A 19,265-nucleotide genomic window follows, 5' to 3' on the forward strand; every position below is an offset into this window, starting at 1 on the left:
TGTGCTAGCATACAGTGATAACAGTTCTCATTCTGCTGTTATCTGCTGTAAGCAGGCTCTGTGTTGGCCGTTACAGAGTGTGGTATGTGGTCATCTTTTTTCTTCACTGTAGGTGCATGGTGTAGAGATTCTTGAAGAAAGGATGAATGGGTAAAATTAGGTAGGGGCAGTGTCTGAGGATGGAACCAGTCTGGTGAGGAGATGTGGACTGTAACAGGACAGGGGGAAGGAGCATAGAGTCCTCCCTCAATAGAATTTCTAGGAACAAAAGCATGAAAGGATTCTCAAACAAGAAGAAATGATTTTTGAAGAAATAATTTTGAAGGTGAGACTGCTTGTCACCTTAACCATATAGAAAAACTATGCCTTGATAAGCTTGTCTAAAAAAACTCCATTGCATCCCTTTACTCAGAATGTCATACATAATAAAAGGCAAGCAATGTGTGATCTGTCATGTGCACTTTACAGGTGCTTTCCTGAATTATAAGGAAGAAAGGAGCCATTTCTGCTGTATCTTGCCTTGTGGAAGCAGTGAGGAGGTTGTGAAAAGATTGTTTGAGAAACAGAATAAGAAGTTGTTTGAGGCCTGTTAACTCTGAGTTGTTTCTGAAATAAAGATGCAGACTTTTAAGACTGTAATTAATCATCAAAAAGGTTCTCAAAGGGAAATAATAGATTACTCCTAGTTCATTTTCTGCTGATGACGTTTGAATGCTGAAGGAAAAAAAGATCACAAATCAGGCTAAAGGTTGAAGTTCTTAGTGTTCATTCAGTTCTGACTTTAATTTCTTTTTCTGTAGAATATAAGATAGCAATACTATAGAGTTCTTTTCAGTTTAGAAGAAATACCATCCCACTTCATGTAATACTTATTTGTGTTTAAATCAAGACTTTCTTGAGTTAGCTGATGTTTGTCCTCACAGCAAACTTTGATATTTAAGACCTTTTTTTTTTACTCCCTTATGGTTATATTAAAAACCATTTTTTAAAAAACCTGAAAATTTGACTAAATACAAAACACATGAGAAGCATATGACTAGCCACAAGTCAACTGCTGACATCACTGACTTTATTAATTGTTGTGGGGTTTTTTTTGACTGACTAAGAATGCATTTTTTTGCAGTGCTTGGTAAAAGACAATAAAGAAATGCAGATTTCTGTCATGGTGACATACTGACAAATTCATACACTAGTAAATACGATGTTTTTTTTTTTTCTTTCTCCTAAACTGTAACTGCTGTAGGTCAGCTTCAGTAAGCTTTTAAGTCAGCTTTCCTTCCAAGCCATATTTACATTTCTTTAGCTTATTTTTTTCCTCTATGGTTTCTCATTTGCAAGGCATTTGCCTCTAATCTGTAGTCTCATGTTTTGACTATAAAATCTTAATATTGAGAATACTGATTAGGCTTTTTAAGATCTTGTTATGTTAAGAAAATTCATGCAAATAAAATACAAAATTGTTCGGTTTTGTACATCTGTGCATTGAATTTGATACATTTGAAAGTGCAGTGCTGTCTGCACTTCCATAGGTCACTGCATTCTCTGTCTTTTCCACCTACACAAACACTAAAACCTGTCTTGGTGCAATAGTGTTAGCTACGAAGCAGTATGTTGTATTGCTGTCGTATCTCCAAAAGGCCATATATGTTATTAATTCTAAGCAACAAAATTCAATAACTGACAGGATTTCATTTTGAAAAAATGCAATTTTCTCATGAAACATTCTGAGTACATGACTTCATAGGTATGTTACTGGAATACAAAGAAAGCAGATACATGATAAACGGAAGGCTTTTTTAAAAATTATCCCTGTTCTAAGTTACCAGCACAGTAAATTCAGGTGTTTTCTTTTTTGTTTTGTTTTACAAAGCAGATTGTTACTGGCAACTTCAGAGTTCAGAGTAACATACAGAATCCTAAAAACTAACATTTCCTTATGGCCTGTTTTGCTGGGGGAAGTGTTGCCCTCACTGTGTTACCATCATGCAGTTTCAAGTTCTGCTAAAATACGTAAACTGAAATCAATGAACTGGTGGAAATCTCTTGTACTTATAATTAAGAATGTTCTTAGCTATATTGACTCATAAGATAACACGATCACTGTGCCTTAGTTTCCCACACACATGCTAACTCGAAGAGGTCAGGAGACTTCCTCAAAGTCAGTGTATTTATGGCAAAGCCAAGAATAGAACCTGTATTTCCTGCCTCACAGTTGTGTGTCTTGTTTTTTAAAAGTTAAACCGATTCCTGTTAAATATTTAGCAATAAGACTCCTGTTGAGTAGTTAGCAGTGAGATGCGTGATGATGAATTATAAGCAAAGATATTAACAATAATGCAACCATTTGTACACATGATTTTTTCAGTAATTTAGCAATTGCCAGGCTTGCTACGACACTCCAGTCAAAAACTTGACTTCAGAAATTCAGTGAAGTCACCATAGCACGAGATCAAGAGACAGGCATGTATCAAAATGCTGCAAAAACAGAGTTTTAGTTCTTCTGCCTATTTGGTATTGGTTCTCAGAGTTTTTATCAGCCCTTTTAATGGCTACTGAGTCATTTTTAAATTTTTGTTAATATGGCTTTGTTCTGCATGGAGATCTTTTGATTTCTTTCCCACAGAATAATTTAAGAATCAAATGGAAAAGATATGCTCATTCATTTGTTAATTTCTTTGCCATTATGTGGCTTTTTGTTTGTTTGTTTTAACTAATGCTTTCTGCAGTGTAGTATTAAATGACTCGCATTGGAACTTCCACCACTTGCCTACTGAGGCAGTTTTGTAATTCAGTAAGAATTTATGAAGTTTTTCAAAGTTTTTTTTTTTCTAATAATCACTTTTCTGGTTTTCTTGTTTTGTTTTGTTGTTGTTGTTTTGCCTTTACAGCTTTTACTGCTAAGCTGTATAATCACTAGCTTAAGTTGAATGGATTAAATTTGTATTTGAGTAGGAAAGGGTCGTGGAAGCTGAATGTCATAGTACAGGGTGCTAGTTGTCAAACTTGTCCTCAAAGGTAATGCTTTTGGGCAAAATAAACAATTTTTATTGTTATTATTATTATTTTAATTAAAGGAGAGTTTTATGCATCCATCCACCATCTGAAATTATGACTACACAAATTTAAAAAGAACATTCATGTTTGAGATAAATTCAATAAATAAGCGAGATTTACCCTTTGTAATTAAGTTTGATATTCATTCATCTGTGAAAAAAATCTGTACTCGTGTATTGATTACTCTGCCTTTGTTGCTTGTGGTGTTTGAAAATACTATCTTAATATGCATGGGACTTTCCAGGTAGCATCAACTAAATAAGGAATTCATGTATGCATTATGTATGGGCATCATTTTTTTCCCCTTTGAGGCCAACAAAACTCATCTTTGAAACTGAAACAGCAGTGTTACACAAAAATGTTGAAATTGCACAAGCATCTCTGAGCTCTGATTAAAAATAATAATAATAATAATGAAAGCAGTAAATGTTTTATAATAGCCCTGTACCCATAAATGTATTTTATGCATGAAACTCTTACAATAGAAAAGGGAGAGAGCAGATCCTTTAAGTGCAGATTTTTGTTGTTGTTGCATTAGTCTGGAAATAGTTATTTTAGTTTTCATGCAAAGCAGCTTTGGTGCTCTCATGAAACAGAGCAACATGCAGCAATTTATCTTAAAAACAGTGATGTTTCTAGCTCTTGGTGACCCCAGCTGCCCATGCCAATGGTTGAGGCATAGTCTTTGCCAAGGCAGGTGGGATGCTTGGTGAGGGGTCTTGCTCCGAGGCTGGTGTAGGAGGGGTCCTGACTGCTCTGTGGGGTGCTTGGAAATCAGCCTGCCTGCTTGTGGCAGCTAGCTCTCTCACCTACAGCCCCGTGCTTATGGATAGGGGTAATTTGCAGTGTGGTTTGGGGAGATTTTTGAGGGAGTTAGGATTTTTTTGGGAGTGTTTTGTGCAGACGTTTCTTAATCCAGAGCAGAACTTCCCATTTAGTCATGTGAGCCAAGACTGTTAGGAAGATCTGAGGAGCGTGATAATCTTTCTTTACTATAACGAGAGCCTTGTCAGGATTCCTGATGTCTGCAATTGAGAGTATGATTGGAACATCAGTTTCTGACCACCTGGTCACATAGTGGAAGATATGTTTCTCAGACCACATCTGAGAAGCAGATAGTTTTTCCAGGGGTTAGATTTTAGTGTACAAGGAAAAATTTTCTGCTCACAAGGAGATTAACAATTAAACCATTGACTGTGAAAGTAAACTGAGAAAAATGTTGTGCTGTTTAGATTTTCTTTATTGTCCTTTGAAGAAGAGAGTGAGCTTGCTAGTGAGTGTGCTCTTTGCTTTAAAGTGGCTGATTTCTTCACACTGCAGTATTCTTGGATGTCAAACAAGATTTTTGTTGCAGTGGATGTTGTGTTGAAAGCTATGACCCTGGGATCACTGGAGGAAATGTGGCAATCTGTACCTTCCTTGTTAGAGCCACTCTTTAGATTGTGATTGAAACATGAAAATCAGTCTCCTGTCATATGATTCTTAATGTCTTCTGATGTACTTCTTCTCCCACACACACCCCCCCTCCAGCTTGTGCTTTTAGAAGTAAGAAATACTGTTTTGATTAACTTTTGACTAGGACACACTGAGTAGCCAGCCTGGCTCTGCTTTGCAAATGTCATGTAATAATTCTTCCCATAGTGACTGTAACTTCTATTGTGTGATATGAATTTACTCTAGCATGTATTATGAAGAGATAGGAAGGGTGTTACTAGTGCTAAATGTGCTTAAGAGCAAATAAAGAGAAGTGTTGTTGGGGAAGATAATAGCAGGTGTGCAAGGAATTATCACTGAAATTAATTCAAAACATGCTTTAAATTGTTGTCAGACTGAGTTTGCATTGTGGAAACCATAACCTATTTATGATACTCTGTTTCTTAAGCGTATACGTGGTAATGTAATTTCTAACTACATGTCACCTTCTCTCTGTTGTATGAGAACTGTAATTAATGTAGCTGAAAGTTTAGTCTGGGGTTATAATATGTCATCCTGTGGTTATTTGGTGTCAGCGTAGACTTGGTGCATAGCCTGCTTACTTCCCTATAGCGAGCCATTGACTGAGAATTGAGATATATAAAGTTACTTCAGTATTGAGCAGGCAAGCCCTGCATATTGCTGATGGTTTTGTCAGCAACTTTAAGATTGCAAAACTTAAGTGAACTTGTTTAGCATTTCCAATTATGTACAACTTGTCTTAAAATTAGTTGGAGAAGTCTGAAGAATTTACACTCTTTTAATCCAGGTTTATCTGCTCACTGGTTTGTTACCAGCGCAGGTGAGCCATATTCTACTGTATACATGGTGTTAAGAAAAGAAAGCCAGATCACTTAAGATGATTTTATGTTGGCAATAAAATTCAAGACTGCTGAAATATGACCCACAGGGCATTTTCCAAATCAACGCTTCGGTTGCAGTGACCTTGAACTTTTTGTGGGTACATAGGGAATACAATTCATCGTTTCTTGGCATGATAAGCAGGTCGTTTGTGACAAGACAGTTTAACTTCCTGTACTTTCAGATTTCAGAACAGGAGTGGTTGTTCTGTTGAGAATATATACTTTGTTATAATGTTTCTGGAACATTTTGGATCTGCCTTTGTTTTTTAACTAGGTCAACAATTCTGGTATCTCCACTGAAAGTTCTCTAGCACTAGAAATATGTCTTGCGCAGCACGTATTTTTGTCTCAAGCTGTCTGTATCTTCACTTGACTGTTTTTCTATGTATGTTATGGCAATATTTTCTCTCAAAATATTTGTTTCTAAAATTGCACAACTCTGCCTGAATTCTTAAGCTTTATTGATCTATAATAAACCTTTATTTGGTAAAGTTCTTGTGTATAAGTATGCCAAACAACAAACCTGTTTTGTACTTTCAAGCATAACATTAATAAATGCATATCTATCACAAAACTAAAATCTTTGAGAATTTTCACTGTTTTCTTTGTGAATAAGTTTATCATACTCCAGCCTTTGAGTGAGTAGATAAACATTACATCAGTGTTTTTAAAAAAGACACGCAAGAGCTGTCTGAGGTGAAATATTTCTTGTAAAGATCCTGACTGAATACTAAGTATCATTCTCAGTGATGCTCACAACCTTGGGAGAATGGGAAGAAACTGGAAATAATTCCTCATAATTGTCTGAATCAAGCTGCATCTGAAGGTTGTCCCAAAAGAGAGAGGTGGAATAACCTAGCATAAACAATTGTAGTGACAAAAATCTCCTGAAAACTTTTTTCTCCATCCTTCTCTCCTCTCTAAATCTCATCCTGTTTTGAAAAATAATCATTACTTTCAGGAGAAGAAAAGGTATTGTTGACCTATTAAAATCTCATTTCAGACTGACTGCATTTCTGACTGCAGCGAATTTTCTTTACCATCTAACCTAGAAACTTTTTTCCAATATTATTCTCTTTTATTTAGGTGTGCTGTTTGAGGATCGTAGAGGTAAGAGTTTGTTAGCTTTATGGCTGTTGTCATATTTGCTGCACATAACGTGATGATCTTAGCCCAGTGAATCAAATATTTTTTGACCATTGCAGTTACAGAGTTACAGGTTTTGTGTGTGGCTTCATACAGACACAGACACATGCAGTCATAGTATTTTGTAGGCTTCTGGTGTTTAGAAATTGACAGGAGGGGTTACCTGTTCTGTGGAAGCCACATGTTCTTCTTTCTTAGCAGTTTAGTTTAAATTTACTGTGAGGTAAACACAAAACACAAATGATTTGTTTACTGTTTTGTCAGTTATTCAGGAATTCTAGAATTAGGACACTTCACTGCATTATGGAAGATATGGGCTATATTACACAGACCCAGCTTCTTCATTTCTACAGCTATTCTTAGATTTTCTTTCTGCTTCAGTGAGACGAGAAATGTCTGGGAGGAGACAGCCTTTGCTATATAATTGTATGGAGAGATGAAATCTGACCCTGGCATCAGGATGTTACGTTGTGCTGCGTGTTTTGTGGTGCTGCCTTAGCAGGACTCTAGGTATTGATGGGAAGAAGACAAAACTTCAGTCAGTTTCTCATGTGTTTTTCATTTGCTCTTGTCTCACAGCAAGTGCAGCTGTGGCAAGTGTTATCACATGTACGTCTGTTTCTGACTAGAGCATACTTTTTGAGGCCTGCATCGTTAGTCTACTGGTGTAGCTCCAGATGCTTATCTTGGTGATCAAGTCCTAATAAGCCCATTTGGTTCTATTTTAGCAGCCTAATTTATTCTGAGGTATGCATGGTAGTTGTATGAGTTTGGTTTGAGTGAGCAACAGTAGAACCTCCTGAGGGAGTCCTCTCACACAATGTGCCAGGGAAGGTGGGAATGGAGTCTGTGCACCTGGCTCCGCACACCAGTGACGTTCAGCCTTCCTGGCATCCTGTACTGCCAAACAGACTTTCCTGTCTCATCCCACAGAACCTGGCTCTGCTTTGATTATGTTGTCAGTCTCAGAACTGCTTTGCTCTTGGATGTGAGGCAAGGACATGGTAACAGTAGGTTCCTAGGGCTTATCGTATCTTTGGATAGGATGGCAGGCTTTACTGCAAGGCTGGCTGAGTTACAACAGTAAGTTAGTATCACGAATAGTAGTGTTCCATATTCCTATTTTCTTTTGAAATGAAGCTCTTACCATTCTGTTGAAGGGTTGCCTCTATGATTTACTCATAGTTTTCGCGGCCTTTTCCCCATTGATTCCCACTTACTCTTTTCTCTATCCTAAACCTTCCTTTGAAATTGCTTTGGAACATTGGTTTCCTTGAAAAAAGGAATAGTAAGTGCTGTGAATAATTCTTTTTACCTATTATCATACTAGAACAACAGATAAGAGTCCCTTGATTAACTCATATGGCCTAACAAATAGTTTGTCATGGTTCCTTTTTGTTTGTTTGTTTGTTTTCAGTAGGCTGTTGTTCCACTGTTGTATAACTACAGTGTTTGGATGGAGAACTCCAGGGACCCAGATGCTGACTAATTCCTGTCATCAATTTAGAAGTAAAAATGGGGGATTGCTCATAGAGATTTTCTGTTTCCATTCATTGTGGAAATTATGCCTTGTTCAGAGCCTGCCTTTTTTGACTCCTTAGTTTTTCCCTCTGACTGGTATTACCACTCTTGTTTTCTTTTGTGTTACCTTCAACAGGAAGTGTCAGCTAAGTAGTAATATTATTGATCAACTGAAAATTTAGGAAAAAAAATCCTGTTAGTCAATGGAAATTGATAAGAATCGTGAACTTAGATTTCCTGTATGCACAGCAGTGTGCTTAGCGTAGATTCTTAAAGATTTTCACTTGTTATTAATAGATTTTCTTAGATAGGAGAAAATAACATTATGTCTAGACTAGGTCTTAAGAATGACAAAAGGTATCTATTTTGTCTTAGAATTTCCTTTATCATTTTTATAAAAAATTTAGATCTTAGTTTTCTGTTAGTCTTCAGGTATTTTCAAAGTGCAGAATTATTTGATGTTTTGCACTGTATTTCAAAGAAGAATGTTACTGTTTACATGTATGACAAATCTTTACGGAGGAACTAGTATGAGCTGTGTATACAAGTCCTGTCAGAAAGCTCCATTGGTCCCATGTCATTATTAATTGAAGGCACAGGCAGCTTTAAAACATCTGACTGAACAATACTGGAATTTTAATGAGACACATGCAATATGGTCTATTTCAGTTGTTAATTTTGTGCACAGGGCAACAGGGACCTTGGAGGCTGGGACATTCAACTGAACTACATAACAAAATTTAGCAGTTACTGGAGATTAGAACACAGGGAATTGTGGGTGGAGAGTGAACCATCAGGACAGTGGTCAGTGGTAAAACAATTATTTGAGCTTCCTGTTACCGGTATGTTTTAAAGATGCTTAAAGACACTCTTCTTTAAACTTTGCACTAGCACCCACAATGTTACTGCTTGTACCAAGTGAGCTGTTTTCTTTGACCGTGTAGTGTGCTTTCCTTCCTGTACCTATTTTAATGCTGTCTTTAAGTCATTGACTTGGTAAAAAAAATACCTGGCTGACTTGCTGTAGCTCCCTTCCTGCATCTTTTGCTGCCTTCCCTCCTGTTAAGTGGGTGCATTTGTTGCAGGGAAATCATTGTTGGCGTGCTACCAACTGAGAACACAAACAAACTTGAAGCATTTCTGTTCCTGTAAAATATGAGATTGACAGTGTTATTTATATAAGCAGCAACAAGAATTTAAAAAAAAAAAAAAAAAAATTTCCTTCAAGTAAGCTGTAAGGGAATCTTCATCTTAGACCATATTTTCTGAAATTTTTCAATTGGAAACAAAGCAATTTTATTAGGCCTCCATGGCTATTAGTTTGTATTCGTCTTGATTTGAAGTACAACCTGTTCTCAAGTTACTTTGGGAAATAAACTGATGAAAACTATTTCACTGTAAGTATGGAGAGAGGGCAAGAAAAGGGGAGGGAGGGATTGACTCCAAATGATCAATTACAACCAGTAATCCTCAAATAAAACACTAAAATAAAATCTCTTAATTCTAAGCAGATTTAGTTACAATGTTCAAATAAGACAATATATGAATAAAATATTTATTTTAAAACAAAGTCAGGACCTATACTTTCAGTGTTCAAAATGCACAAGAAAGTCTTAACTCAAAGTTTGAAGAATTTCAACTTCATTGTTTTGAAACTAAGTCTCAAAGTATATTGCAGGGACAGGGATAGATATTGGAAAGTTAGAGGGAAGTGGAAAAGGGATTTTTGCATTACTTAGCTTGTGCTGATGTTGAATAACATCTTTGATCTGGCAAGAGCTCCTTGCAGTTCAGATATCTCAGCATCTGAGAGTACAAAAGATATCCAGAGCATTGAAAGCAGCAGCAAAATCCCCTGCAGCATCTTCTTTGCTGATGGGGAAAGGAAGAATTGCCTGATTGCCTCTGCCCTGCCCTGCCAAGGCAGACTGATAAAATGTGTGCACATTTTTCAATAGATAGTGGGTTTTTTTAAGCCTATATTGCTTGTCCTACATATTGCTTTGTTTCAAAAAGTAGTTTAAAAACCAGGTTGGCAAGGAAGGAAACACTTCCAGCTTCCTTTGAGATCTGGAAAGCATCCCTCAGTTGCTACAGCTTAAACAGCATGGAAAGAGTACAGAAGCTTGACCTCTTTGTTAGTTTGGGGTTTGGATGCAGCTTAATGTCATTCATTTGTTGCTGCCACTTGAGCGTATCCTCTAAGCAGCAAGAAGAAATGGCACAGCCATAATAGAGATTAATGGGACAATGTGAAAAAAAATTTAAAAACAAGCAAAAAAACACTCTACAATAGCTCTTTGGAGAATCTAAAGGAAAAAATATATATATGTATACATACATATTTAAAATTTCTTTCCTATCAACTATTAGAGACAAAAAAAAAAGTAGTAGTCCTAGCCATTACTGTATGCATACTTAAGCATAACAGATGCATTATAATATGACGTAGCATACTTAGTTATGACTTTGTGTACACTTCACTTCTTTCTTTTTTTTCTTTTTTTTTTTTAGTAATTTTTCCCCCTCTCCTTAAATGGTAGTCTGAGCTTTGAGGCAAGTTAGTTAAAATTCAGACATTAACACCTGCACTCATTTTCTTTCTCTTCCTGTGGTTTTATTTGCTTTAAGTAATTGTGAGAGCCTTGTTACCACACTTCCTGTCTGAAGCTATAACAAACAGTATGCAGCTAGAGGATATAGAAGGTTGACCCTTGAAAGAAACTTAATAGAACAGTGGGCTGTTCTTAACCTACATTAATTAATAAGTAGCTTTATTACAACTGTACTCTCCACAGAATGCAGTGTATCCCTTTTTGGATCAACTCAGGTAAATTCTCTCTAATTCCTTTTTGCTAGTAATTCTGAAAAGCTCAACTGGGAAAATGTCCGATTCATTTTTTATCCTTTCATATTTCCTGCTTTTTTGTTAGCCTAGAAAATTTATTTCTAGTTTAATAAGATAAACTACTCATACTATAACAAAATGTGTTTCCACCCTTCAGTTGCTAACATAATTTTTGCACTTTCCACCTTTGTGACTGGTATTTAACAGTAAGCAATACATTATCTTTTTTGTTTTTTTGGCATTAGATCAGCTTCTGTGGAATAAATTTGGAAACCAGCAAGCTCATTTTCATTATTCCACTTTAAATAATGATGCATCCTTCTTTTTATGTATTTGTTTTTCCATACTTCTTATAAATGGAGTAAAATAGAAGTTATAGGTAAGATATAAGAAACTTGAAACATAACAAAGAATTCTGGCATGGTAGTTTTACATGCTCTTCTGATATGAATTGTGTGCTATAAAATATGGCTTTGTGTTCGGAAAGTTCAAAGTGGAAAAAAGCAAGTAGATGCTTTGACACCGATCACTATTTTGTCCTTGTAGTTCAGACAGAATAAGCACATTGGGCTTTCAGCCTGAGCTGTGTGATATTCTGCTTCTTTGAGCATCATAAACCTATGTAAAGAGCAAAAATGAGAAGTAATAGTGCTTTTTTTGAACTGCATGCTTCAACTGCATTCAAACAGCCCAGGTACTGTCTGCTTGTTCTTCGCATGATGCCATGTTAACAGCTGGATAATGTGACAAAGCAGAGAACAAGCTGTGAGGTGTTGTTTCAGAATCGTACAAAATGTGTTCAGATTTGCGATAGTCCAGGTCTATAGAAACACTTTATAATCAAATTGTTGAAGGACTGGTACTGCATAATTGCCCAGCTTGTAGATGTAGGTCAGTGTGGTCATCTTTTTCTTTCCAGTAATTTGAAAAAGCAATTTTCCTGTTTCAGTGTGTTCTTTAGAGGCTCTGGTAACAGCATAAGATCAAGAGTCATGTTGTCAAGTGTCAGTATCTCTTCTTGCCTTCAGCATTTTCTTTCCATTTTGGTGCAGCAGATTTGTGTCTGGTCTTTTATATTAACTTGTCCACTGTAAAGAACACGTGTATAGCAGAGTGAAGTATATAAAATTCCTTCACTCTAATAAATACCTGTGAATGTTTTTTTACCTTTTAAAGGATGCAGTTACAGTCAGTTTTCTCCAGAGTTCTGAGATGTTTTTCCTCTTTCTACCTTAAAAAAAAAATTAGAAGAGAATTGATAGAAAAAAATGCTTGTTACTAAAGCAATAACAGGTTAATTTTGGCATTCAGTTGCTCTTCACACAGGATCAAAGTCAGTTTTAGAGAGAATCATGTCTGTGAGGATTCAAGTCCAGCACAATGAGTGTGACTGGGTAGAGGAAGTCTTCTGCACACTTGAGTGTTTTGTAACCAGGAAAAGCATTCAGGGCTCAGAGCAGCATAGCCAATCTTTTCAGGTTTGTTCTCAGGGCTTCAGGTGAGCACGGTGCTTAAAGCTGCAGCAAGCAGGAGAGTGTGCTAGCTGCTAGCATGGAACTGAGCAGGCTGGTCAGCAGAGGAATTTCCATGGCTTTCCAAGAGCATGGGAGAAAATTATCCCTCTGTGAAAATACAAACTTGATATGCAAAATGTGGAGTTTGTCAAAAGAAGTTGTGAGAAATTTATGTGATTGTTAGAATTTCAAGAGCTGCGCATAAAAATTCTGCATCACTTGCCCAACAAGAGAAGACCAGTGCAAGACACTTGTTTATATAGTTTATGCAGACTGAGGTGTATTAAGCTTCAGAGTGCTGTAAGTTTGAGTACTTCATTTTTCAATTGCTCATAATTTGAGTAGCTAGAGTTAGGAGAGAATTGCTCCATTTCAGAGCAGCTTTGGAGTCCATCTTCTGAATAGCAGAAGCCTTAATTTTAAGTAGAGATAAGCTATACAGTTACAGGATCAAAAAAAAAAAAAAAAAAAAGGAGTTAATTTTATATGCATTTCCGAAATTAACCATGTTCTAATTCCAGTTTTGTTACATATTGAATGAAGTACAGAAAATAATTACATAGGATGCATATTCTGAGACTGGGGACTGGGGGAGCAGTGTGTTTTCTTACAAGCTTTATGTTATACTCTTACTGCTTGAACTCAATCAAACCTTCACTGACTAGAAAAATTGAGAGAATTATGTGACTTTACCTAATTATGACATTAGAATATCCTTACAGACCTTTAATGTTTAAAGTTATTTGAAGTATTACAGTATTACATTTCACATTGTTGGTTGATTGTTCCCATGTTTTATTGTAGGTTTGTGACACTTGGGGTTTTTGGATGGTCATTTTGGGGGTAGAAAAGATCTTCTAAGTAGTGAAAATAAATCATATTAGCACTGTAATAAGGCCTCTTTTTGAAGTAAGATTGACAAAATAGAGATTATGTGGAAGGATTATTTTTTTTAGCTGTTCAAATTGCTTTGCTTTGTATAGTATTCATTATAAAGAAGCATGGTAAAATATCTTTCTTTTCTCTTTTCTATTCTGATAACTAGGTAAGAAATGCATATAAACTTATTTTAAACACTACTGAGATCTCTTTCACAGCTAGAAATAATTTCACTGGTGTTTCTTATTTAGATGGTTTTATCACAGCATGTATTTATTTCTTGAAGACCCTCCTTTAGTCTCTTGAAAGGTAAGAAGTGGAAGGGCTACCTGGAGGCTTCCAACTTAGTACAGAAAAGGTACTGCTCCTTCTCTGCATGTGCATGATAGCCAACAGGACTGGAAAGTATCTGTCTTGTGGCTGCATGGTACAGTACCTTGGCTTGTGTGCAGTAAATTAAGGGCTTCATTTGTATTGTACGTAGAGAATTGATATAGACAGCTGCTAAGTGGGCCTCCCGTACCACAGAATCAACTCATCCACACCCACTAAAAATTGCCTCACTGTGTGTATATACACATAGATGTACCTAGTGTACCCATTTACAAGAAAGGTCATAAGGAGGATCTGGGGAACTACAGGCCTGTTAGCCTGACCTCAGTGCCAGGGAAGGTTATGGAGCAGATCGTCTTGAGGGAGATCATGCGGCATGTGCAGGATGAGCAGGGGATCAGGCCTAGCCAGCACGGGTTCATGAAGGGCAGGTCCTGTTTGACCAACCTGATCTCCTTCTATGATCTAGTGACCCATCTGGTGGATGAGGGAAAGGCTGACACTGTCTCCCACAGCATTCTCCTGCAGAAGCTGGCAGCCCGAGGCTTGGATGGGTACACTCTTGGCTGGGTGAGGAGCTGGCTGGAGGGCCGGGCACAGAGAGTGGTGGTGAATGGAGTCAAATCCAGCTGGCGACCAGTCGTGAGTGGTGTTCCCCAGGGGTCGGTGCTGGGGCCTGTCCTCTTCAATATCTTTATTGATGACCTGGATGAGGGCATCGAGTGCACCCTCAGTAAATTCGCAGATGACACCAAGTTGGCTGGAAGTGTGGATCTGCCTGGGGGTAGCGAGGCCATACAGAGCGATCTGGACAGGCTGGAGAGCTGGGCTGAAGCCAATGGGATGAGTTTCAACAAGGCCAAATGCCAGGTCCTGCACTTCGGCCACAACAACCCCAGGCGACGCTACAGGCTTGGGGCGGTGTGGCTGGAGGACTGCGTAGAGGAAATGGACCTGGGGGTATTGATTGATGCTCGGCTGAACATGAGCCGACAGTGTGCCCAGGTGGCCAAGAGGGCCAATGGCATCCTGGCTTGCATCAGAAACAGTGTTGCAAGCAGGAGCAGAGAGGTGATTGTTCCCCTATATTCAGCACTCGTGAGGCCGCACCTCGAGTACTGTGTCCAGTTTTGGGCCCCTCACTGCAAGAAGGGCATTGAGGTGAACAGTTGGACTGGATGATCTTTTAGGTCTTTTCCAACCTGGGTGATTCTATGATTCTATGATTCTATGATTCTATGATTCTATATCCCATGGTGTCCTAAACTACTTCATACTGTGAGAAAATGCATGCAAATAATAATGCATAGCTATACACAAAGGAAATTTGAATGAATCTAAATAAAGATGCAGCCATCTTTAGAATTTTTTAGGATTACATACGTAAAAATTTCAAAATGCTCTCTATTTCATTTCTCTGCAAACCAGTGTATGATTAATGGCAAGGCAGATGATTTCAGTGAAATCTGAGAGGAATTTTTATTGCAAACTTAGTGAAAGAAACTGGGTTGGAGATTAGCCAATAAAGATTATTATAGCAAAGGAGTGACTGGAATCTGGAGCCTCAGTTGTTCCACGTGAGGAATTTTGAAGGTTTAAGGAAACAGTTTCAAGCTCTACAAGTAATCTCCTATTTTTGAGGTCAACTGTACATGTAGCAGTGGAACAGACAGAATGAAAATAAAGCCATTTTGTTTTGACCAAGTTTATCCTTTTTGCAGATTTTTTTTGTTTGGATTTAGGAAAGCTTGTTTTTTGCTTGACAGCTGTGTTACGTCCTTGCTCTCTGAATGGACTGGGTAAATTTTCAATGAAAATAAATTAAGTGCCAATAGGCTGAATTCCATAAGTTAAAGGGGTGTATAGTCAATTGTGATTTTCTAAAACAACATTAGAAAACTAGAAACAGATTGAACACTGAGTGCCAAAAGATTGGACACAAATCCATTATACTGCTTCATTATAAAAAACTAGAATTTAAGCCTCGTTTGAATTTCTAATATATGACATTTTGTGTAGTTTTTGAAGAAATTAGTATGTGACTTGTTTGCTAGCATCTCTTCATTCAGTAGTCAAGATATTACCACAAAATCACTGGTATGGGTGGCTCTCTGGGAGTATGAAATTCAGTATGCTATTTCTTTTTAATATAATGTTCTTCTGTTTTCAGGTTCACATAACGCTAGGGACCAAAGAAGCATAAGTAACATTTCCATGGTGCTGGGACCAGTCTGTTGGGAGAAGATTTCTGAAGTAACTTTTTAACTACATCGTGTTTGTCCTGAGAGTATCTTGAGAGAAGAGTTCAAGAAAGGAAAAATTCCCACATCAGAACCATCACAAATAAATCTATTTAAAGAACTAGCGACCTGGGGATACTTTTATAGAGATCAAGTCCTAGTTCTCAACTGTGATCACACTTCAGACTGTAAACAATGAGTGAATTCTGGTTGTGTTTCAACTGCTGCATTGCAGAACAGCCTCAGCCTGTAAGTATGAATATTAACACTGCTTTTTGCATAAATTAATTTCATTGTGCAGATTTTATGGATTTTTTATGCTTTTTTGAATTAATGCCATTTGACCAACTTCAGTTAACTTGGGTTAACTACTGGCTTAGTGGGGACTGAAGAATGACTTCTGGATGGATGTTGCACATTTGCTTTCCCTATTCTTAATCTCAGATCTGTCCAAAGTCTTTGAAATGGAAGCTTGTATATCTTTGAATTCAGTAGAGGGGGAAAAGGGAAGGAAACGTGAAGGTGACCTAACCTGATACTGCCAGAGAGCAGCTGGAAATCTGGACATTGTGACTCAATGTCCCCAGCCTGTCTTGAGGTGTGGCTGGACAGTGGTGAAAGAAGTTTTCTTAGAAAAAGCAGGGTGAAATCCAGTCCTTTTAAACATTAACTGAAGTCTGGATTTCAGTCTTAGTTGTTTTGTTAATTTTTAGATAAAACCTGTGAATAGTGAAGGTAGTGAAGATAGCCTCTTCAAGAATTTGAAATGGCTGTTGCATGAAAAGGTTCTTAGTCACCAATTTGTTAGAAGAACTTTTAGAGGTATACCTAAGGGGAAAGACATAAATATTCTTGTGTTTCTTTGGAATATACATTGTGCCCAGTGCTGTAGGAGAAAGTTTGCCTGCTTTAGGGTGGAATTAACTAAGACTGTGGTTAGTACTTCAAGAAAAAAGCATTGCATTGCGTGACATCCAGGTCAAGCTAAGTGAACTTAAAGAAAGGAGAGCTATCTTGCAAATATGACTACTGAAGCTGCATTACAGTGACATTAGAGAAGCCCCAGTGAGGGCAAACTCTCATTCATACACCAAGGGATTTTTAAAACAATCTAACATCTGATGACTTCAGAAAAACTGGGTAGGATTTGGCACTTCTCAAAGCTTGAGTGCAGCACTGATCCTTATGTGTCAGTGCAAATATTAGAAATTTGACCATTAACATTTCTAACCAATGAATGCAATATTATCTCAACCTTAGTGCATTAGAACTGTAGGAGATGAGATTTCAAATAACAACATAGCCAGAAACTCACTTGAAACACACCTATATGTACACAAAGCTGTTTGCATAGTTTTGGATTGTATATTTCAATTGAAATTAGATATGACTCCTAAAAATCTGAGATGTAAAATGGCATATTCTGTGTGTTTACAAAAATCTCCAGTCTTGCTCCTTATTAAAATCTTGATTCAAGCTTTGTGACACAGTTAAGCTGTTGCCCAGAAAAATACATGGCATATTAGAGCAGCATGTAGTGATCTGTAGATCGTGCCTCATGGTAAGGGTGGAGAATATATTTTGAAAGTGGAGAAGAAGGAAACAAGCCATTTTTGTAGATTTCTGTTAGGCTGGTGATATTTATGATGTGGTGATTGCTTAGGAAATTAAAGTCATCCTTAGTAATTAAAGTACAAACAGCACTTTGTTGAGCTTGTGCTTGAAATCAGCCTTTCAGATGTTCATAGAATCATCATAGAATGGCTTGGGTTGAAAAGGACCTTTAAAGACCATCTAGTTTCAACCCCCCTGCTATGTGCAGGGTGGCCAGCCACTAGACAAGGCTGGCCAGAGTCACATCCAGCCTGGCCATGAATGCTTCCAGAGATGGGGCATCCACAACCTCTCTGGGCAACCTGTTCCAGTGTGTCACCACCCACTATATGAAAAATTTCCTCCTAATATCTAACCTAAACTTCCCCTATCTCAGTTTAAAACCATTCTCCCTTGTCCTATCACTATCCACCCTTGTGAACTGCCATTCCCCCTCCAAGCTAAACAATCCCAGTTGCCGCAGCCTTTCTTCTTCAGAAGGGTGCTCCAGCCCTCTGATCATCTTAGTGGCCCTCTTCTGAACCTGTTCCAAGAGCTCTTTGTCTTGTGCTGGGAGCCCCAAGTCTGGATGCAGTTCTCCAGATAGGGCTTCACAGGAAGGCTCATGGCTGCAGGGAGTTCCTGACCCAGTTACTGCCTGGAGAGGGTGGCAGGGCTTCCACCTGTGTGAGATGTGAGCATGCTGGTGGATGAGCTGCTCAGCCTGGTGGTGAGCTCAAGGAGGAGGTGCAGAGACTAAGGACTATCGGGGATTGTGGGCAGGAGATCGACTGGTGGAGTGACTCGCTGGCATGCCAGAGGGAAAGGTGCCAGTGAGATACCCCCAGGAAGGTAGTGGACCTCCTGCCCTGTCACAGTCGGACAGATCTGATTGATGAGGAGAGTTGGAAGAGAGTCGTCACTCGGTGTCATGGGAACCCCCTCCCCACCTGCCTACCCTGCTTCCCCAGTTCCCACTAAGTGACAGGTTTGAGAAATTGCTGGAAATTAAAGGGGAGGTGAGTGGTGAGGTAATGGAGGGTCTGCCTAGGAGGGAACCTACGGTGAGGCGGTCATCCTCACACCTAGAGACTGCCTCTGTCAGGAAATAAGGAAAGGTGGTCATGGTCCCGTCTCAGAAGAACGGTGGGCTTCATATGCAGACTGGACCCAAGAAGTCAAGACGTGTGCTGCCTTCCTGAGGCCTGGGTCAGAGAATAACTAGAAATCTCCCAAAGTAGATTCGGTCCACTGATTACTTTCCATTACTCATAGTGTAGGTGGGCAGTGATGAAATCGCTCAGAGAAGCCTGTGAACTATGAAAAGAGTTTAGTTCAAGGATAGGGAGTGCAAGTGATCTTTTGTTCTATACCTTCAGGGGCAGTGAGGGACACGGAGTGGGCTTGGAAAGCACAAGTAATGAAAAACTGCCTCAGAGGCTGGTCATGGCAGAAACTTTGGGTTCATTGATCATGGGGCAATTTACTCGGCCTCTGGCCTGTTGTCCATGCATGGAACCCACCTATCTCAAAGGGGGCAATGAATCCTAGCACAGGAGCTAGCAGGGCTTATCAGAAGAGCTTTAAACTAGCTATGATAGGGAAATGGGACAAAACAGGGCTCACCAGAGATCAGCCAAGGGGAAAGATGCTTGAGCTGGGGGTGAGGCAGATGACTCAGCTGAAGAGCATCTACACCAAGGCACACAGCATGGGCAACAAGCAGGAAGAGCTGGAAGCAATTGTGCATCAGGGTAACTATCACCTAGTTGCTATTACTGAAACCTGGTGGGACCACTGT

The 19,265-nt window shown here is 38.5% G+C and overlaps 1 protein-coding gene across 5 annotated transcripts in view; it reads left to right on the forward strand.

Annotated features, from left to right (window-relative positions):
• CDC42SE2 (CDC42 small effector 2) overlaps positions 1-19,265 on the forward strand; it is a 108,668-nt gene that overhangs the window by 37,498 nt on the left and 51,905 nt on the right. For 4 of the 5 annotated variants that reach the window (XM_048931266.1, XM_048931268.1, XM_048931267.1 and 1 more), the window contains one exon: positions 15,802-16,120. In XM_048931266.1, the coding sequence (XP_048787223.1) occupies positions 16,067-16,120 (54 nt within the window). In that variant the 5' untranslated portion in view covers positions 15,802-16,066. Of the gene's footprint in view, positions 1-10,759; positions 10,888-15,801; positions 16,121-19,265 lie in introns of those variants that run through there. The other variant, XM_048931271.1, reaches the window with a different exon arrangement.

The sequence above is a fragment of the Lagopus muta genome, chromosome Z (genome assembly GCF_023343835.1).
Source record: "Lagopus muta isolate bLagMut1 chromosome Z, bLagMut1 primary, whole genome shotgun sequence".
Taxonomy (NCBI): Eukaryota; Metazoa; Chordata; class Aves; order Galliformes; family Phasianidae; genus Lagopus; species Lagopus muta.